Source organism: Mobula hypostoma, chromosome 5 (assembly GCF_963921235.1).
Source record: "Mobula hypostoma chromosome 5, sMobHyp1.1, whole genome shotgun sequence".
In the NCBI taxonomy this organism is placed as follows: Eukaryota; Metazoa; Chordata; class Chondrichthyes; order Myliobatiformes; family Myliobatidae; genus Mobula; species Mobula hypostoma.
In genome coordinates this window covers 186099576-186122296 of record NC_086101.1, presented here as the reverse complement: position 1 = coordinate 186122296, position 22721 = coordinate 186099576, and the positions used below count along the sequence as shown (strand labels likewise).

At 40.4% G+C, this 22721-nt stretch overlaps 1 protein-coding gene across 4 annotated transcripts in view; it reads right to left on the bottom strand.

The window, feature by feature from the left end:
* The window catches only part of nek1 (NIMA-related kinase 1), a 155421-nt gene that overhangs the window by 83576 nt on the left and 49124 nt on the right, over window positions 1-22721 (bottom strand). For 3 of the 4 annotated variants that reach the window (XM_063049500.1, XM_063049501.1, XM_063049502.1), the window contains 5 exons: window positions 21705-21836; window positions 19698-19800; window positions 11613-11696; window positions 5049-5132; window positions 2282-2359 (listed from right to left, as the gene is read on the bottom strand). In XM_063049500.1, coding sequence (XP_062905570.1) covers window positions 2282-2359; window positions 5049-5132; window positions 11613-11696; window positions 19698-19800; window positions 21705-21836 — 481 coding nt within the window. The remainder of the gene's footprint in view (window positions 1-2281; window positions 2360-5048; window positions 5133-11612; window positions 11697-19697; window positions 19801-21704; window positions 21837-22721) is intronic. The other variant, XM_063049503.1, reaches the window with a different exon arrangement.

Below are 22721 nucleotides of genomic sequence, written 5' to 3'. Positions count from 1 at the left end.
CCTTGCTCTCAAAATAGAAGAAATGATCTTTAAAATTTAGCCAGAAAGGCAGATGACTTAACAACATGAATTACCAAAAGGCAAGTGGCAGAATTAAAATAGACTTCGAAGAGCAATCAAACAGAGTAAGATAACAGCAAGTTTTTGTAACGCTGTGTAATTATGACAAAGAAATTAGTATAAGTAGCAAATATCTGAGAAGTGAGAATAAAGACAAAGAAACCAAGAAAACACGCCTAAAACATGTCAGAAGCCACTGCCAGAGTATCGTTCTAGTCATAACATTGCAAGAAAGATTTACAATAACATTGCCTGGAGAACATTTTGTTTTGTGGACATTTCGGTTAGCCTGACATTACTTTCTTTGACATAAAGGTGAAAATTTAATCAAGGTATTTTAAACTATGAAAAGGCAAGATGGAAAGCCAATTTTCCTAAGCAGAAAGCTCAGAGTCAAACCATTCAAACCACGGGGTGGTTTCAGTATCTAGGAAACTGATCTCCTGGGATTTTGACACACAACTGTCTCTGGAATTTACAGAGAACAGTGTGAAAAACAAAAAAAAACATCCAGTGAGCGGCAGTTCCATGGGCAAAAATGTCTTGTTAATGAAAGAGGTCAGAGGAGAATGGCCAAACTGGTGTAAGCTGATGGAAGGCAACAGCAAGTCAAATAACCATGCATCACAACAGCGGTGTGCAGGAGGAATTATTTAATAGTGATACTACTGAGTGTATATGTACCTTAATAAATCTACTTTGACTTGGTGCCAATTGAATGGTCAACATACAAAAGGTTTGATTTACACCTACTGAAAAATGGTATCAATATTGATGTGTTCTTGATCGTCAGCATGGAAGTGGTTGGTCAAAAGTCTTGCTTCGCTGCTGCTTGACTGACAGTACAAATATTGAACCTTCAAGACCAAGTCAGACAGTAAGCATTCAGCTTTGAGTAATGTTAATTCCTAATTCTCTGTTCAGATTTCTGAATGGCCCACGAGCACAAGGTCGTTATTCCTTTACTTTGCACCATTTATTTTGTAATATATAATAATTTTATGTCTTTGTACAAAAAAGTGCTGCTTATAATTTAAATTCCTAATTTAAATGATTGTATGTTGATTATGGGCGGATATTTCAACTGTTGTTTAAATCCTTTGATGATTGGTCATGGATCTATCCAAGTACTTCCGAATAAATCGGCTACTCTTATTTATCTCTTTTATGACTGACTCTGGAATCTCAGAAATCGGGAGATTCTTGCATCCAAATGAAAAAAAGTTCTCATTTTTTTCACATGTATATCATCACTATTCAAGAATTGATTATTTTCTTATCGATTCTCGATTAATTCCACTTGTTACTGGTTGCAAGTATGATTCCATTGCTGTTTCTGATCATGCGCCGTTGAAACTATCTATTAAGTCAAGGGATACATCTACTAGTTCTAGACAATGGCGATTTAATACCACTTTGCTTCAAGATTCAGATATTGTCAGGTTTATTGAGGAACAGATTAATTTTTTCTTCACAACGAATTATACAGAGGATATTTCCAGTGGGACACTATGGGATACTTTTAAAGCAGATATTCATGACAAATTATTTCATATGCTGCTGGATTAAAAAAAGCGAACTAACAATGAAATACTTAAACTGGTTGACAAGATTAAAGAAATTGACATGAAATATTCTATAGCCCCTAATGAGAGAGGGAGTTCGGCACGGACTAGAAGGGCTGAGATGGCCTGTTTCAGTGCTGTAATTGTTATATGGTTATAATCAATAAATTTCATGACATACAAATCAGTGATAATGAACCTGATTCTGAATAACATGCAAACAGCTTCACACAACCCAAGACGAAGCAGCCACCTTGACTGGCACCATCTCAGAACCTGAAATATTCACTCCCTTAACTAGCAGATATCACAGCAACATTTTCCACTTTTAGCAAGATGGATTGCATTTTCCAAACTATCTCTACCACAAAGTCTAAGGCAGCCAGCATAAGCAGCATATCACTAAACAGACATTACAATTGTATGGCTTCTTCATCAACATGGGATCAAAATTCTGAAGTTACTTAACTAAATATCTTTCGCAGTTCAAGGTGCCAACTCACCAACACCTTCTCACGAATAACGAAGGTAATAAATGCTCACTTTAAAATGCAGGCTCACTTTCCGTGAGTGAAATTTTTAAAAAACACAGGATTGGTAAAAGGCTATCCACAAAAAAATTGTAACTGGAGAAATAAGAGTCTGTCAAAACTTACTTTTAATGCTTCAATTTTCTTGCGTTTGAATTCCGCTTCGTCATTGGATTCCTGTCCATCAGACCCATCACTGTCACACTATGAATGAGCAAATTCACAACTGTATAACAGATTTCAAAACATTGAAGATTCTTCTCTACTTAGAGCACATTTACTGATATGGAACATTTTCCCCCATTCCTGCTAGTTGTGCAAATGATCTATAATTATAAACACTTCCTCAGTGTGCTCTTGTCAGCTTCATGGAAGAAACAATTTTGATATATGCAGCACAAGACTCTAGCATGGGACACTGGCACCAATGCCTGAATCGTGTGTGACCAGTGTTCAGGCAAATTGCATAAAAAGTAATATAGAAAGGGCTTTAGACTCCATAGGAGATGGATGGCTGCAAGAACGGGATGTTTATGAAATAAAAAAAACATGAGAACAATGGCATTAGATAGTGAGGGGGAAATTGTCAAAAGTGAAACCAGCTGGAATAAAAAGTGTAAAGAGAAGTTTGACACCAAGTAATTCCACATTAGTATAAACAAGTTTACTTGAATGCACGTGGTATCTTCAATAAGACATATAAGTTGACAATACAGATAGCAATGTACAGGTATGATCTAATAGCTATTACCAAGACATGGTGGCAGGGTAACTAGGATTGGGTGTTCAATATTCCAGGTTATACACTTTGATAAAGGAAAACAAGATGATAAGCAACAGAGATAAAGTGGACTGCCAGAGACTTTTTTCCCCAGGGCAGAAATGATCAATATGGGGGGTATAATTTCAAGGTGTTTGAAGAAAATTATGGGGGGGGGGGGGAAAGCGATGATGCCAGAGGTATTTCTTTTTTTTGTAAAATAGATACACACAAAGTGGTAGGTACATGGAACACACTGCCGGGATGATGGCAGAGGCATACACATTAGAGATTTAAGAGACTCTTAGGTTGACACATGGAAGAAAGAAGAATAGAGGGATATGTGGAAAGGAGGGGTCAGATAGAGCTTAAAGTTAAAGATCCAGCACAACATCATGGGCCAAATGGTCTGTACTGTAGTGTACTTTATGCTCTGTCCATTTTCGAGAAGAATAGTCCAAAAGGGAATGGAAGCAACACACATAAAAATTGCTGGTGAACGCAGCAGGCCAGGCAGCATCTATAGGAAGAGGTACAGCCGATGTTTCGGGCCGAGACCCTTTGTCAGGACTAACTCAAAGAAGAACTAGTAAGAGATTTGAAAGTGGGAGGGAAAGGGGGAGATCTGAAATGATAGAAGAAAACAGGAGGGAGAGGGATGGAGCTAAGAGCTAGAAAGGTGATTGGCAAAAGGGAGATGAGAGGATCATGGGACGGGAGGCCTAGGGAGAAAGAAAGGGGGAGGGGGGAAGCCCGGAGGATGGGCAAGGAGTATAGTGAGAGGGACAGAGGGAGAAAAAGGAGAGAGAGAAAAAACATATAATTAATAAATAAATAACGGATGGGGTACAAAGGGGGGCATTAACGGAAGTTTGATAAGTCAATGTTCATGCCATCAGCTTGGAGGCTACCCAGACGGAATATAAGGTGTTGTTCCTCCAACCTGAGTGTGGCTTCATCTTGACAGTAGAGGAGGCTGTGGATAGACTTATCAGAATGGGAATGGGATGTGGAATTAAATGTGTGGCCACTGGGAGATCCTGCTTTCTCTGGCGGACAGAGCGTAGGTGTTCAGCGAAACGGTCTCCCAGCCTGTGTCGGGTCTCGCCAATATATAGAAGGTCGCACCAGGAGCACCAGACGCAGTTTATCACCCCAGCCGACTCACAGGTGAAGTGTCACCTCACCTGGAAGGACTGTCTTGGGCCCTGAATGGTGGTCAGGGAGGAAGTGTAAGGGAATGTGTAGCACTTGTTCCACTTACAAGGATAAGTGCCGGGAGGGAGATCGGTGGGAAGGGATGGAGGGGAACGAATGGACAAGGGAGCCGCGTAGGGAGTGATCCCTGCGGAAAGCAGATGGGGGGGGAGGGAAAGATGTGCTTAGTGGTGGGATCCCGTTGGAGGTGGTGGAAGTTATGGAGAATTGTATGTTGGACCCGGAGGCTGGTGGGGTGGTAGGTGAGGACAAGGGAGGATGGGGTGAGAGCAGATGTGCGTGAAATGGGGGAGATGCGTTTGAGAGCAGAATTGATGTTGGAGGAAAGGAAGCCCCTTTCTTTAAAAAAGGAGGACATCTCCTTCGTCCTGGAATGAAAAGCTTCATCCTGAGAGCAGATGCGGCAGAGACGGAGGAATTGTGAGAAGGGGATGGCATTTCTGCAAGAGACGGTGAGAAGAGGAATAGTCCAGGTAGCTGTGAGCAAAAGGGAATGGAGATGGGCTGCCTTGCAAATCAAGGAAAGTATCAGAGCTATCTTGAGTCATGACATATGGGCAGTGGAAAGTGATACAGAATGGGTTGAAATCATGAAGAGCAGGGGAAATAACACATGAATAGGCCCTCTAAACTTGAACCCTCGATGGGACACAGCATAAGTGGGCAAAAATCTAAGGCATATTTAAGGGAACTGCAGTTTCAATCTGCATGCTTATGGGGAACCAGCACAGAGGAGGAAATGAAGCCAGCATAATCAATTATGATCATACTGACTGGCTGGGCAGGGCCGAGAAGCCTGTCCTGCTCCTCTTTTCTTGCACTCGAATTCAAGTTTTCCTTTACAATAAACAGCAACTTCTGGGTGACACAACACTACAGAGGCTATAAACTGGAGAATTTGAACCTTTGGCTTACCTTTTCTCCTCGAAGTTTTGCTTTAATTTCCTGTCGTTCATTGAAGTTCTGCAGCCTTATTTGCCGGAGCCTCACTAAGTACTCCTAATGAAATGAATACATATTACACCAGGTGAAGTGACCAGGTCTTTGTGAACAGGTTACTCTGCATCTTGATTGCTTAAGATAACAATTGAAATACAAAAGAAAGACTTCCTCCATAATTGGAAATATGCAAGAAGATTGGGTTTAATGTTAAGTTTCTATTGAGAACCACAAAAGTATTTCCTTTGTTGTCACTTCTTGTATTGTTTTTGTATGTTCCATCACTCTGCTGTACACTTGGGTTCACCATATCGTCCACACTCTTTGAAGTAAATAAATGGCGAGTAGTTGTACTCTTCACTCAGTACCAACAAGTAGCAACCATTCTTCAAATAGGTATCAAAAATGTTTTACTGCCCCCTTCCCCTACCTTGCCAAGTGAAGGGATTGTATTTCCGATTTACCAGTTACAATTTACCAAGCAGAAGCTCCATCATGTAATAGATTCTGCATCATGCAACAGCAAAGTCCAAAACCGAAATCAGGATACATTGCCAGTAAACCCCAGATGATGTACATGGAATTAATGTCTTGTATATCCATGGGAGCAATGGTATAGTTAAAATTTGAATATTTAAGTTTCAATGAAATGTAAAATTGACCCACAGAGCAATACCTCTGCAAAATGGCCTTTGAAAGCAAAAATCAGTGAAGTTACCTGCTGCATGATAACGATGCATTCATTTATGTATTTAGGAGGTTCTAAGAAATGCCTCAATGGTTTTTGATTCCAACTTTATGAATTCGAATGAATAATACAATTCTTCATATATAGTTGTACATGATTTTACCAATATTATGACATTCACATTTAAATTTAATAGGCAAAAAATATATTCAGAATGGTGAGCATTCACTATGACATGCAGATGCTCAATTTGGAGTAACTAGAGCAATTTTATTCAAACTCATTATTGAACTAACACTCTAAACTGAACACATTTCCGTTGTTTTTTTTTAAAAACATGCGCTATGTCCTATGATGTTGGCGATCATGGTCTTTCCGTGATCTCGATTATCCTTGACAACTTTTTCTACAGAAATGGTTTGCCATTGCCTTCTTCTGGGCAGTGTCTTTACAAGGCGGGTGACCCCAGCCATTATCAATACTCTTCAAAGAGTATCTGCCTGGCGTCAGTGGTTACATAGCCGGGACTTGTGATATGCACCAGCTGCTCATACGACCATCTACCCATGGCTTCACATGATACTGATGGGGGGGGGGATGGGGGACTAAACAGGTGCTACACCTTGCCCAAAGGTGACCTGCAGTCTAGTGGAAAGAGGAGTGCCTTACACCTACTTTGGTAGAGACGGATCACCAACCTGCAACTCAAATGACATAGTAGAGCTGTCTTTTATTTTTCTTTCCTTAAGAGTCCAGTGATATAACCACAGAATTTTATGTGAAACCCCTCTGGTTTCCTTGGCTCCGCAAGTCCATGGAATACACACTCCAGACCCACCGAACCAGTGAGATTAAAAAGGCTTTCCCACCCTAAATCCTGGTTTGTATGGATGCTGTATAATTTGCTACCCTGTAAGAAATTCAGTGCCAAAAAAAAACAGCGCACTGCAAAAGATTAAAGGAATTATATTTATGAATCTTATCTAAAGGGTTAGTAAAGAAAAAAAAGGAAAAAAAAGCAAAAAGAGCCCATTATAATTAAACAGTCAAATATGCACAAGTTGGAGGTCAGCTCTTCCCAAAAGGCATATTCACTGATCCTCAGTTGACTATGGACCTTTGCTCCATCGAATCATGGTCCCCCCTCCGGTTGAATCCTACGACCAGCTCTCTCCAGCATCTTCCCTCTTCATCTCCCACCAAACAAAGGACCCAGCTCACATTCCAAAGCACCTATTATCTCTAACCATAACCCAAACGCTGCTTCTACAGAAAGACCATTATGTTAGCAGTGAAACCTTTCCTCGGGTGTTAGATATGACACAGAAGGGAACATTCATTTCATCAAATGGATGCCAGTCATAAATGTAAGAACTCCTACATCCTAGCTCTTGCAGCCCTGTAAGATAATATACTGTGTGGAAAAAGACATGGGGTTTGGCTTCAATTTAGTCACTTTCAGTGCACTTCCTTATTAAGTAGCCAGAAAGTACACTGAAGAAACCATTTTGGACACTTATTTGATATAACTTTCATCCATTCAACAAGTGCTGATTTGGTTGGCATCTTCTGACACTGAGGTGAGGTTACCAGATTGAAAGGGACAGAATAAAATTGTGGTGCCACGGCTTTGTTAGCATGTGGTGATGCATTGATACTTTGCCCTGCTGATCAATTTTTATACTAACAACATTTTTATAGTATTTTTCACAACTTTAGGGCATCCAAAAGTGAGGAATCCAGTTCAAGGTTACAATTATACAAAGTCTCAAAAACAGTGGTGAAGTAAATTGTCAATTAAACCTACTCTCATTACCTTTCATAGATAATTAAGGTAATAGCTTAAAATAATGTCTGGGATCTACCAGATCAATTGCGAAGGCTCACCTGAACACTGCACCCAAACTATGCAACATATATGATCAGTATTGCAGTGAGACTGTCAGGACATGCCTTCTTCTCATTACTACCATGAAGGTGTTGGTACAGGAACCTGAAGATGCACACAGAGTGTTTTAGGAACAGCTGCTTCTCCTCTGCCGCAAGATTGGGATATGAACACTACCTCACTTTTTTGCGCTCTTTTGTACATTTTCAATATAATTTTTTTTATTTTAACTTAATAGTAAATTTTAAGCATTGTACTGCACTGTTGCCAGAAAAAAAAATTTCATGACATATGTCTGTGGTAATAAACCAAATTCTGGAATTTTGTTATTATGGTCTTGGACTTATCTTCCAACAAGAACGTTACTTACAAAGCTTGGCAGGTCTGTAATTCTTACACAAAGCTAAGAATCTTACTACATTCTGATTTCATGACATGCTGGAGAAACTCAAGAAGGCAGCATCTATGGATGGGAATAAACAGTTAACGTTTCAGGCCAAGACCCTTCATGACATCCTCCATAGGTGCACCCTGACTTGCTGAGTTCCTCCAGGTTTTTGTGTGCATTGCTCAAGATTTCCAGGATCTGCAGCATCTCATGTTCACAGCACTGGGTGTTAAATTGAATAATTCGAATGAAAAAAAAACAATTGATCTAAAAGTTCCCTTCTTAGTCTACAGATTGGATTTACAATATGGAAATAGTTTAGCTTTTACTGCTTGTTTTACCTTTTCCATGGAAATTTGATCATTGAGGCACACTTGGGACTAATTGGTAGCTTATAAACAGTGTGTATTTTTGGAGAAAAACTAGTCTTCAGCAGAGACATTAAAGTCAATCCAATCCTTTCACACGCCCGTGTGGTATTTTATATCGATATGAGTCACTGCTCACTATTCTAGTCTCTAAGTGAACAACACAAAGGTCAGCAGATTCAACTCAAAACCAAAATCGGATCCTTTCTTGTCGGTATGTCTCAACTACCAGCGGATTTTTAAAAAGACTCAGTTGTTCAACAATTGACCTTGGGGAGTACAGCACAGAAACAGGCTCTTCAACTCACCGTGTCTGCATGACCATATTGCCAATCTATTCTTATCTGTATGAATATAATATGATTTCCTCTATTCCCTGCTTGCTCATGTACCTGTCTAAATACTTCTTAAATGTTAGCATCTAACCACTTCCCTGGGCTGCGCATTCCAAGCAGCTACCACTCTATGGAAAAAGAAGTGCCTCACTAATCTCTTTTAATCTTTCCCCATTCACCTTAAATCCATATTCTCCAAAATTGACATTTCCACCTGACTACCCACCCAATCTGTGCCTCCCAATTTTATATACTTCTCTCAGGTCTCTCCTCGGCCTCCCGTGTTCCACAGAAAACAATTCAAGTTTGTCCAACCTCTCCCTATAGCTTTTAATCAACATGACATCATTAATTTCTTCTGCATCCTCTCCAAAGCCTCTTCATCTTACTGCGATGTCTGGAACTGCTCACCCCTAGCCAAACATAGCCTAACCAAAGTCTTATACATCTGTAATACAACTTGCCAACTTTTCTAATTGGCGCTCAGACAGATGACCTGTATTGGCACTTTCAAGGAGCAATGTTCATCAGTACTCTGTCGGGTCTTGCAACTTAATGTATACTTTCCTCTTCTTGCCACTACCGTTGGGCAGGAGGTATAGAAGCCTTAGTGCCTCCTGTTGTTGTTTTGTTGAGTGCTGTCAAGTCATTGTCAACTCACGGCTTCCCAATAGATAGGTTTCTTGTGGCATGATATGGAAGTAGATTGCGAGGCCTTTCTTCCGCGCAGATACTGCTGCTGCCCAGGTTAAGATTCAATCTCAGGACCATCTGCATTGAAGTCTGGTGCTGATGCCACTACACCACCAGCAAGCCTAACTATCTCCTACGCCACAGTTATTACTCTATAACCATCAGGCTCCGTGAACTAGTGTGGATAACTTCAATCACAACTCTGAACTGATTCTACACCATACAGTACAGACTCACTTTCAGGGACTCTTCACAAATCAGGTTCTCAGTATTTTTTTTATTTGTAGTTTGTCTTCATATGCACGTTGGTTATTTGTCAGTCTTTGCATGCTTACATATATTTTTTGTAAATTCTATTGTATTTGTTATTCTTTTCCCATAAATGCCTGCAAGAAAATGAATCTCATGGTAATGCTTGATAACATATATTTGGATCTTTGAACTTCCTTTGACCTTCCAGGAACACCTCACACTTGTCTGAATTAAAATCCATCTGCTATTTCTCCAACCAAATTTACAATTAATTCAAAATCCCGCTGACCAAGACCAAGGAACTGATTGTTGACTTTCAGAGAGGGAAATCAGAGCCCTTGAGCCAGTCTTCAGAGGATCAGTAGTGGAGAGGGTTAGCAACTTTAAATTCCTTGGTGTTATTGCTTCAGAGGATCTGTCCTAGACCCAGCATGCAAGTGTAATTGCGAACCAAAGTACAGTAGCGCCTCTACTTTCTTAGGAGTCTGCAGAGATTCAGGATGGTATCAAAAACTTCCACTTCTATAGATGTGTAGTGGAGGGTGTATTAACTGGCTGCATTATACCCTGGTTTCAACAGAAAATCCTTCAAAAGGTAGTGGGTTCGGCCCAGTACATTAGACCATTAGGTATAAGAGCAGAATTAAGTCATCTGGCCCATCAAGTCTGCTCTGCCATTTCATCACTGTTGATCCATGGGTAAAACCACTGAGCACATCTACGTGAAACTGTTGTAGGAAAGCAGCATCCATCAAAGATCCTCACCTCTCAGGCTATGTTTTCTTGTCGCTGCTGCCATCAGGAATAAGGTACAAGAGCCTTAGGACTTCCATCATCAGGTTCATGAACAGTTACTACCCCACAACTCTCAGACTCTTGAATAAAAGGGGATAACTACACTCATTTGCTCATCCATTAAGATGTTCCTACAACCAATAATCTCACTTTAAGGACTCTATCCTGTTAATTCATGTGCTCATTATTTATTGCTATTTATTTATATTTACATTTGGACAGTTTGTTGTCTTCTGCACTCTGGTTGATCATTCATTGATCCTGTTATAATTGTTATTCTATAGATTTGATGAGTATGCCCACAAGAAAATGAATCTCAGGTTTGTATATGGTGACATACAGTAAGAATATGTACTTGGATTATAAAATTTACTTTGAACTTTTAATGCTTTGATAACCTTCCTCACTATTCACAACTCCTGTGTCATCAAAATACACTTACTAACCAGACCACGTTCAGCACATTTTCATCTAAATCATTCATATTATACAAACAAGTAGTCCCAGCCCTGATCCATATGGAACACGCCCGGTCAGAGACCTCCAAGCAGAAAAACACTCCTCCACCACTACCTTTCGTCTTCTATGACAATGTCAATTCTGGATCCAACTTAACAGCTCACCATGGATCCCATGTGACTTAAGCTTCTGGACTGGTCCACTTTGAGGAGTGTTTGTCGAATAATTTACAAAAATAAAAGGTAATATCCACTGGTCCACCTTCAATCATCTTCATCACAATCTTAAAAAAAAAACCCAAACTCAAAGTTTTTCTATTTCTTAGCGTGGAAGCACGTGATTCTGATTGTTTGGCTACTGCACCGACTTAAGCAGTTCAACAGCACCACAAATTAGAAAAACATTTTGTTCCTATTCAAACTGCAATAATACTTAACAGCATACAAATTCAGATTCTTGAACATTCCTCCACAATTACAAGACAATACCCATACATGATTTAGCCCCAGTGATTAAATGAAGTAATTTAAATTTGTAGAATGCTAAGTAAGACAAGCAGACAAGAGATGCAAGAATACTTCTCTTGTTTAAGCTGAATGTGCAATCTTCAGAATGCATGCTGACAGAACAACACCATTGGCATTATGAAGATGAGAAACATGCAGACCTCCTACCTCTTCCTCCTTCGTTCGGGATTTTCCTCTTCCTGTTGCAATGGACCTGCCTCCATAGATAGCTGCCAGGTTTTGCAGGATCCCCTGTTTACCATTCAATGGGTTAAATTTTTATATATACCCTGCGCACTTAAAAACTGCCCATACAAATATTCAATACTATATGGTCAGTTAATATTAAAATGCAAGTTCAAAGCATCATGACAGTATAACTGTTCCTTAAAGAAATAACATTTAAGTATTTACTTCAAAACCACTCAAACTCCACAACTACTTCACTCACACATTTTGCATAAAAGCAGAAAAGTGTACAAGCAGGAAGACACAAGGTATCTGGTCAAGAAGGCCAGTAAGCCCGAACATCCAATGCCTTCAAATTCATTCACAAAAGTTCTGATGAAATGACATTGGAGTATCCACAACACAGCAAATAAACTGCACTGTCCTTCATGAGGCAAGGGAAGAGATTGCTGAGCCTCTGGCTAGGATCTTTATGTTCTCTTTGACCACAGGAATGGTACCGGAGGATTGGAGGGAGAAGAATGTTGTCCCCTTGTTCAAAAAAGGTAGTAAGGATAGTCCGGGTAATTATAGACCAGTGAGCCTTACGTCTGTGGTGGGACAGCTGTTGGAAAAGATTCTATGGGCATTTAGAGAATCATGGTCTGATCAGGGACAGTCAGCATGGCTTTGTGAAGGGCAGATCGTGTCTAACAAGCCTGATAGAGTTCTTTGAGGAGGTGACCAGGCATATAGGTGAGGGTAGTGCAGTGGATGTGATCTATATGGATTTTAGTAAGGCATTTGACAAGGTTCCACACGGTAGGCTTATTCAGAAAGTCAAAAGGCGTGGGGTCCAGGTAAGTTTGGCCAGGTGGATTCAGAATTGACTTGCCTGCAGAAAGCAGAGGGTCGTGGTGGAGGGAATACATTCGGATTGGAGGGATGTGATTAGTGGTGTCCCATAAGGATCGGTTCTGGGACCTCCACTTTTCGTGATTTTTATTAACGACCTGGATGTGGGGGTAGAAAGGTGGGTTGGCAAGTCTGCAGACGACACAAAGGGTGGTGTTGTGGATAGTGTAGAGGATTGTCAAAGATTGCAGAGAGACATTGATAGGATGCAGAAGTGGGCTGAGAAGTGGCAGATGAAGTTCAACCCGGAGAAGTGTAAGGTGGTACACTTTGGAAGGACAAATTCCAAGGCAGAGTACAAAGTAAATGGCAGGATACTTGGTAGTGTGGAGGAGCAGAGGGATTTGGGGGTACATGTCCACAGATCCCTGAAAGTTGCCTCACAGGTAGATAGGGTAGTTAAGAAAGCTTACAGAGTGTTAGCTTTCATAAGTCAAGGGATAGAGTTTAAGAGTCACGGGGTAATGATGCAGCTCTATAAAACTCTGATTAGGCCACACTTGGACTACTGTGTCCAGTTCTGCTCGCCTCACTATAGGAAGGATGTGGAAGCATTGGGAAGGGTACAGAGGAGATTTACCAGGATGCTCCCTGGTTTAGAGAGTATGCATTATGATCAGAGATTAAGGGAGCTAGGGCTTTACTCTCTGGAGAGAAGGAGGATGAGAGGAGACATGATAGAGGTATACAAGATATTAAGAGGAATAGATAGAGTGGACAGCCAGTGCCTCTTCCCTAGGGCACCTGCTCAATACGAGGACATGGCTTCAAGGTAAGGGGTGGGAAGTTCAAGGGGGATATTAGAGGAAGGTTTTTTTACTCAGAGTAGTTGGTGCGTGGAATGCACTGCCTGAGTCAGTGGTGGAGGCAGATACACTAGTGAAATTTCAGAGACTACTAGATAGGTATATGGAGGAATCTAAGGTGGGGGTTATATGGGAGGTAGGGTTTAAGGGTCGGCACAACATTGTGGGCCAAGGGGCTTGTACTGTGCTGTACTATTCTATGTTCTATAATGCAAGAACAGGCGCTTCAGCCCATTATGTCTGTGCCGACCATGATGCCAATTTAAATTGTACATCTGCCTGCACGTGGACAACATCCTGCCTGTTAATAAAATTTTGTGATGTAGCATTGAGTGACTTTAGTTTAACTGGCAGTCTAGACCAGTCTTCTTAAATAGTCATGCTAGTTAGATTAGGCTATGCCCAACTGCCTCTATGTAGCCGATAGGACTGTTTTGTTTTTATGAAAATGAGCTTAAACAGGAAATTTTATTGCAGGTGTAATGCAAAACAATGTGAAAAGACAATATTTACTTTCTATCACAAGGACAGTACAGTTGTGGCTGATTAGCAGCAATATCCTCTGAAGACCTGCCATTTAATGTGATGGAAACTGCAGTTATTAATTTGTTTTATATTAATACTTTTTAGATTTAAAATACAGAATGGCAAAGTTGTTACCAACAAGTTAAGGAGATGGCATATAGTTCAGCAATTATGAATGCACAGTATACTAGTGTGTAATATATACTCATGGTTTATTTTTACAGCAACTCTCAAGCAACCAGCATATTCATGCAACTGGCTTAAGAGTATTCTGTAGAAAGGAATTTTTTTTTCCTGAAATTAGAAAAGATTAAATTCACTTTGAGGGGGTCTGTGAAAAAGTTCTATTCGAAATGGGGGCCTTTCTTATCATATTTTGGGAGTCTTAAGGAATTACCTACTAGTTGAGGGCATTTGATTGTACTTGGGAAGTTGCCTCCCTTTTAACATAGATATGGTTTACCTCACAGGGTGGTTGATGAATTGTAATATGAGTGTATTTTGGATCATCTGGCATGTTGTGGATGTGTGTGAGCCTTCATCTTGAAGTAGTGAGGGGGTATGGCTGTGAAATGTCCATATTTGTGAATTGTATTGTAAATACATTAGCTGCCATGGTATGTTCGGGGAGGGCAGGTGAGGGGAGATTTGTTTAGGGGTAAGATATAAAAGCGAAATGGAGGAAAATGTAACCATTATGTATTCTGTATTGTGTCATTCCTTCAATAAAAATATATTTAATAATAGAGTATATTGTGGAAAGGAAAAAGCTAATTTCTTATAGAGAAGAGTTAACCAAACCCAGCTGCAGCAAAATAAGGTGATTAAAGGCAAGAAAAAAAAAGGGGGAAGAATGGGCCTACAACTGCCAATACATTTACTCGCTCACCTCCAATCAGGGCTCTAAACAGTCCTTCCAGGTGAGGCAACAATTCACCTGCCAATCGGCTCGGGTCATCTATTGTGTCTGGTGCTCCCAATGCAGCCTCCCCTACACTGGTGAGACCTGTCATAAATTAGGGGTCAGCTTCGTTGAGCACCTCCCTGCCATCCATCACAAGTGGGACTTCCCGGTGGCCAAACACCAATTCTGATTCCTGTTCCGACATGTCGGTCCATGGCCTTCTCTTGTGCCACGATGAGGCCAACCTCAGGGTGGAGGAGCAACAGCTTATATTCCATCTGGGTACCCTCCAACCATTGGAATGAACATTGATTTCTCCTTCTGGCGAACATATTTCACCTTCACCCTATCTTTTTACTTCTCATCTGCCTATTACTTCCCCCGGGACCCCTCCTCAGCCAGAAATGTCAACTGTTTATTCTTATTCAGAGATGCTGCCTGACCTGCTGAGTTCCTCCAGCGTTTTGTGCGTGTCGTGAAGAATGAGTAAAATGTTAACAGAAGGAACTGTGAGGGTGGGGGGAGTCAATGGTCGGCAAAGAGGTAAAACAAATAGAACAGATAGAAATAACCCAGGCAGCAGAGGTCAGTGTGGAGTCAGTTCTGTCTTTGGCAATGGACAAGTAAACAGATCGTTGAGGAGAAAATTTACACAGATGTTGTAGATGTGGAATAGAGAACTAATGGGAACAAGCAGGGTGAGGAACCAAGAGGCAAGTGACTGATGGTGGAAAATGGATGAACTTTTTTTATATATATATATATATATAAAAAAATATATATATAATGTCAGCATTGATTTCAACTGGGGCAGTGTACACGCTCCTGTTATGGTGCTGAGGTTTAAAGAGTTAAAAGCTTCAACTTCCATGGAGTGAATACTACCAGTAGTATGTCCTCATCCAGCCACATAGATGGCACGGCCAAGAAAATGCTCCGCTCCTTCAGGCATGTCCTCATTGACCTTACTAATACTTACAGATGCATCATAGAAATATTCTATTCCAATGCATCACATCTCAATATGGCAACTGCTCTGCCCATGACTGCAAGAACAGTAGAGAGTTGTGGACACAACTCAGCACATCATGGAAACCAGCCTCTTCTCCATGGACTCTGTCCATACTTAGATTTTTTGGGATTTTGGAATATTTCTATCTATATAATGAAATACCTTGGGGATGGAACCCAAGTTTAAACACGAAATCCATTTACACTACACATACAGCTTATAGTGTATATATACTCTGAAGGTAGTTTTATATAATATTTTTAGTAACTGTGTATATAACAATAATGTGTACATTGAACCAAGAGAAAGGAAAGTTATCACTACCTCACCACCCAGGTGACAGTCAATGGCTGTTTGGTGTCACCATCATTCCTGACTCTGAATTTATGTGCTACCTATAAGGAGTCTTTATTGAACACTTGTTCATCGCACATACAGTGGCATGCAAAAGTTTGGGCACCCCTCTGGTCAAAATTTCAATTACTGTGAATAGCTAAGTGAGTAAAAGAACTGATTTCCAAAAGGCATAAAGTTAAAGATGACACATTTCTTTAATATTTTAAGCAAGAAAACTTTTTTCATTTCCATCTTTCACAGTTTCAAAATAACAAAAAAGGAAAAGGGCCTGAAGCAAAAGTTTGGGCACCCTGCATGGCAGTACTTAGTAACACCCCCTTTGGTAAGTATCACAGCTTGTAAACGCTTTCTGTAGCCAGCTAAGAGTCTTTCACTCCTTGTTTGGGGGATTTTCACCCATTCTTCCTTGCAAAAGGCTTCTAGTTCTGTGAGATTCTTGGGTCGTTTTGCATGCACTGCTCTTTTGAGGTCTATCCACAGATTCTCGATGATGTTTAGGTCAGGGGACTGTGAGGGCCTTGGCAAATCCTTCAGCTTGCGCCTCTTGAGGTAGTCCATTGTGGATTTTGTGGTGTTTTGGTTCATTATCCTGTTGTAGAAGCCATCCTCTTTTCATCTTCTGCTTTTTTACAGATGATGTGATGTTAGCTTCCAGAATTTGCTGTTATTTAATTGAATTCATTCTTCCCTCTACCACTCAATGTTCCCCATGCCACTGGCTGCAACACAAGCCCAAAGCATGATCGATCCACTCCCGTACTTAACAGTTGGAGAGGGGTTCATTTCATGAAATTCGGCACCCTTTTTTTCTCCAGACATACCTTTGCTCATTGCGGCCAAAAAGTTCTATTCAAAAGGTTCAAAGGAACATCTAAACAAGCCCGATGTATTTTGGAAACAAGTCCTGTGGACTGATGAAGTTAAAATACAACTTTTTGGCTGCAATGAGCAAAGATATGTTTGGAGAAAAAAGGGTGCAGAATTTCATGAAAAGAACCCCTCTCCAACTGTTAAGCACGGGGGTGGATCAATCATGCTTTGGGCTTGTGTTGCAGCCAGTGGCACAGGGAACATTTACTGGTAGAGGGAAGAATGAATTCAATTAAATACCAGCAAATTCTGGAAGCAAACATCACACCGTCTGTAAAAAAAAGCCGAAGATGAAAAGAGGATGGCTTCTACAACAGGATAATGCACCTAAACATGCCTCAAAATCTACAATGGACAACCTCAAGAGGCACAAGCTGAAGGTTTTGCCATGGCCCTCACAGTCCCCTGACCTAAACATCATCAAGAATCTATGGATAGACCTCAAAAGAGCAGTGCATGCAAGACGACCCAAGAATCTCACAGAACTAGAAGCCTTTTGCAAGGAAGAATGGACGAGAATCCCCCCAAACAAGAATTGAAAGACTCTTAGCTGGCTACAGAAAGCGTTTACAAGCTGTGATACTTGCCAAAGGGGGTGTTACTAAGTACTGCCACGCAGGGTGCCCAAACTTTTGCTTTGGGTCCTTTTCCTTTTTTTGTTATTTTGAAACCGTGAAAGATGGAAATAAAAAAGTTTTCTTGCTTAAAATATTAAAGAAATGTGTCATCTTTAACTTTATGCCTTTTGGAAATCAGTTCATCTTTTACTCACTTAGCTATTCACAGTAATAGAAATTTTGACCGGGGTGCCCAAACTTTTGCAGGCCACTGTATATACCAATGAAGCTGTTCAGTGTGTTAGATTTTATCAGTGACAATTTTGGCAAACTCAATGAATTTCTCTGCTGCAGATGGTTTATCACCACAAATCTTTAAAAATTTAATGCCATGCCTTTTCTTAAGTTTCTGCAACCAGCCTGCTGAATATACACAATTACCTTCAATTTTCAATTTGTCAGGATAGATCTTTCTTCATTTCATGATCAGCATACCGTTAAGCAGCATATGCTCACTGTGACACTGACAAATTAACTTTTATCAATATGAAACGAAAATCCTAATTTTTCGCTTCAACCAGTGTTTTTCTATTTTTCAGTACTCAACCTGTATTATTTTCATCATTTCATAAAAGGAAGACTTACGGTGGCCTGTTCTGGGGTTGCAAGACTGAGTGTGAGCGGGTGGGTCTGTGGGAGTGAGAAAAGGGGCTCGTTTTGCTGCTGTTGCTCGTCTTGAACATTGTGGGCATGTTCCGTCAGAGTGTGTGACAACACTTGCAGGCTGCTCTCAACACACTTAGCTTGCATTGGTTGTTAATGCAAACCACATATTTCACACTATATGCTTCCATTTACATGATAAATAAATGAATCTAAGAGCATGCCCATCTCAAAGATCTAACACGAACATCCAAATGATAGACAAAGTGAATCTTGATTTACCAAAAATGTTGTAACTGAAGGTAATCGAAAATTCCTGTCTGATGCTTCTTTCCAAAACTGGAATTATCAGCAAGTGTGGATGCAAGTCCTTGAAAGGGACATAACAGCCCAAACTCAACCCTCCAAAATTGTATAACAGTCCCAAATTGTCTTGCAAGAGTCAAAGTATTTGTTAATTCTTTAATCCAATCTTTTTAAAAGTTAAAATAGAAGTCATAGGATCATCAACCATCCCCTCACCCATCATTGTCACCCCTTGTGTCATTGGTTGGAATTCAAAATCCAGTGTTGCATTCTATATTTGGTACTTGCTGTTCTGAAAGCACATTGGCCATTCCCATAAACAACAAACTCCTTCATTCCAAAGTTTACGCGAAAGCCAAGATAAAATTACACATCATTTCAACACTTTTCAGAAACATTTTTCAACACTGAAAATATCAAGATGGAAAAGCAGTGTTGACACACGAGTTTTACAAGGTTTCAGCAAATGGAAATATGCTAAGTCAAAACCTGCTCCTTATTGTGCATGTTCTAGTCTGCTATGATTCTGTGAAGTTTCTCAACCATCAGCAACATTTACAATATTCATCTGAAGCCGATGTGATTCCTTCTGGACTACATGGTCATAATTCGGACACTCAGGCTCAGGAGGGTTGCATGTAGTCACATGCAACAATTCATCATGAAAATTAATACATTTCAAATGTATACATGATCAAAAGATATTAAGATGAGCTTTGACCAAGCACATATATCACACTCAAATCCAAAGGATATTCTGCATACTGTAAACCTCAACTGGCACTGCAATGGGGTTTTTCAATTCAGTGAACCTCATACACCCTTACTTCACAAAATCAACAGCACTTAGACAAGCTAATGATCAAATTGTCCTTTTCACACTCCTTTCAGAATATCATTCCATTAATTTCCCTCTCATCTTGTACAAATCTTTGTTATAACAAGTACCAATGGTGTTTATAAACTGATCTGAAGTAGCTGGGTGGACGATCAAACACATCAGACAATACTGTAACATCACATTGGACTGCTTGTTTTCTTGACTGAGGAATTACAAGAATGGATACAAAGAGTATGAAAGAATTGGCATGCACTGGCTGTGTACGATTAACCCATTCTGTCTCTCTTCCACAGCTGGGTGAAAAAAGGCTGAAACCAAAAATTTCATACCAAGTGTCCTTCACCACGTGCTTTATTCTGCAGAGCTTCCCGCTTTCGCTGCCAAAATTCTTCCACTTGTTTTGCCCTTTCTGCTGCTGCGAACCCTCGTTGCCTGGACAAATAAATGTGTAGGTTTCAATTAATACAGCTTTATTAAAGAAACCTGTCAGTGAGTACCATTAGCACTTTTAGACATAAAATATCTCACTCCTCAGTTGTTTGTATAGTTTGGGAAATTAACTGATCAATGTGACCAGTTGGAATGTTCCCCATAGTACAAGCTGACACAGATACCTGTAAGTCTTTGGTGACATAAAAAATATCCTCAAATTCCAAATGAAATAGAGCCCCTACGTGCCTTCTTCATTGCATCAGCATGTCGCGTCCATGAAGCAGCTCTACTTTGTAAGAAGTTTGGGGACACTTGATAATGCTAAAGACTATTGCCAAATTCTATGGTGTTTGGTGGAGAGCATTCTGACTTAGTATATCACAGCCTCGCATTTAGGATCTAATGTACAGGATCACAAGAGGGTACAAAAGGTCATAGACTCAGCCAGCTCCATCATGGACACAACCTTCCCCACCAAAGACACCTTCAAGAAGCGGCCTCAATGCGGCGGCATCCAATATTAAGGAGCTTTACTTTCAAAGACATGCCCCCTTCTCATTACTACATCAGGGAGGAGGTACAGGAGCCTGAAGACCCACATTCAATGATTTACTCTCTACTATCAGATTTTTGAACAGTCCTCACTATTCCCTTCTTTGCGGTATTTTATAATTTATAGTAATTTTATGTCATTGGACTCTACCGCTGCCACAAAACACCACGTTTCACATTACAGAATTCAGTGATTAAACCTGATTCCAATTGTGCATCTTGGAGTAATATCTGGGGATGTTGATGGGAATGTGGGAAGAAAAAACAAATGGATTAAAGTAGAGTTAGTACAAGAGGCTGGGTGATGTTAAATAGATATGTCCAAGAGATTGCTCCCATGCTGTACCTGTCTATAGCTTGATAAATACATTTAAAGAACTTTACACACTGAGTATTTAGGCAATCTGGACACAGTACCTCAGAAGCTAAGGTCTAATTACCACCAAGTCAGCTATTACTGTCAGGCATAGAGAACAACTAGATCTATGGAGCTCCACAAATACACGTTTGTAAATGTGACTTCACGGGTGAGAGAAGTGAGTGCCTATGGACTCACTTTCAAAGACTCTACAACTCACATCCATGATATTATTTATTAATTAGTGGGGTTTTTGTATTTGCACAGTCTATCTATTGCACATTGGTTGTTAGTCAGTCCTTCATTGATTCCATCGTATTTCTTTATTCTACTGTGAATGCTGTCCAAAAAAAAATTTTCAGGGTTGTATATGGTGACATAAATGCAGCCATGGTTGCCACCACTACCACATATACATGTCCCACCTGCAATGGAGCTTGTGGGTCCAGGACAGGACTGTATAGTCATCAAAGATCTCACCGTTAAAGGAGTGGACACTGTCATCGGATTTCGATGGACAACCGGAGAAGAGATACATATTCCAGTACTAAATTTAGTTAGAAATTTTGAACATTGGAGGATAGTAGGAAGGTAGATGTAGTAATGTGCACTCAATTAAGGAAGCATAGCAGTTATAGGCCATAGAAATTATCAAAGTGTTATTCTCCTAACCTCTAAAATCCTTCCCTTTGAGGAGATGTGAACAGGAAGGCTATATTAGCTACCAGATAGAAATTGAAAGGATTGATAACCCAAAATAATGATGCATACTACATGGTACAAAAAGGGAAAGTGTGTCAGCTGTGTCCCTACACAAATTGTGTTAAATGGGTTTTCAAGTTGGATTGCTAAAAGAGCACGACCTGTCACCAAAGAGACGAGATTCTGCAGATGCTGGAAATCTTCAGCAGCACACACAAAATGCTGGAGGAAGTCAGCAAATCAGACAGCATGTATAAATAGGTCAAACCCTGTTATCAGGACACCAATATACCTGTAGGCATTTGCTTGCTTGGCCACATTTTCAAGCCTCTTTACTTCTCTTCTGACTGCTTCTGCATCAGGCAGCTGGTGGAGAAATCCTGGCCCATTCTGAATTCCAGCACCTGCAGCTGCTGACATTCTTCTGTAAAAGTGAGCAAAACTGGCCTCCTGAGAACAGGAAATCATTCGTAACATATACATTGAAACACACAGTAAAATACATTGTTGTGCCAAACCAAATCAGCTAGGATTGTGCTGGGCAACCCTTAAGTATTGTCATGCTTCTGGCACCAACATAACATGCCACGTTTTACAAACCCTCACCATACATCTTTGGAATATGGGAGGAGACTGGAGCGCCTGGAGGAAGCCCACACGATCACAGGAGAACGTAGAGACTCCTTACTGACAGCAGCAGGAACCCTGCTCTTACAGCTGGTACTGCAAAATATTGTACTAACTACTGGGCTACTCGGCTGAGGATAGACAGGTGCTTTAGAGGGACATAAACTGTTCAGATTTATGGGCAAGGACAGAGCAGGATCAATGTGGAAAAATGTGAGGTCTTCCACTTTGGTAGGGGGAAAGAAAGATACAAAGATTGAAAGATGCAGGTATTCTTGTCATCGTAAGTTACCATGCAGGTACGGCAAGCAATATAAAAAAATAATTTGTTTTTATAACCCTTTGCGTGACAACATCTTTCCTGTGGCAGAATGACCAAAACTGAACACAATACCTCAAGTGCCACTTCATCAGCATTCTGTATATCCTCCCAACTTTATACTGAGTGCCCTGACTTATGAAAGCCAATGTGCAAAAGCTTTCTTTGTGACCTTATCTACCTGTACCTCCACCTTCAGGGAACCACGTACTGGAACTCCAAAGTCCCTCTGTTCTACAACACACCCCAGGGCCCTGCTGTTCATTATGAATGCCCTACCTGGATTTGACTTGGCATAATGCAACAACCTCATGCTTCTTCAAATGTAACCAATTTGCTATTCCTCAGCCACTTATTCAGCTG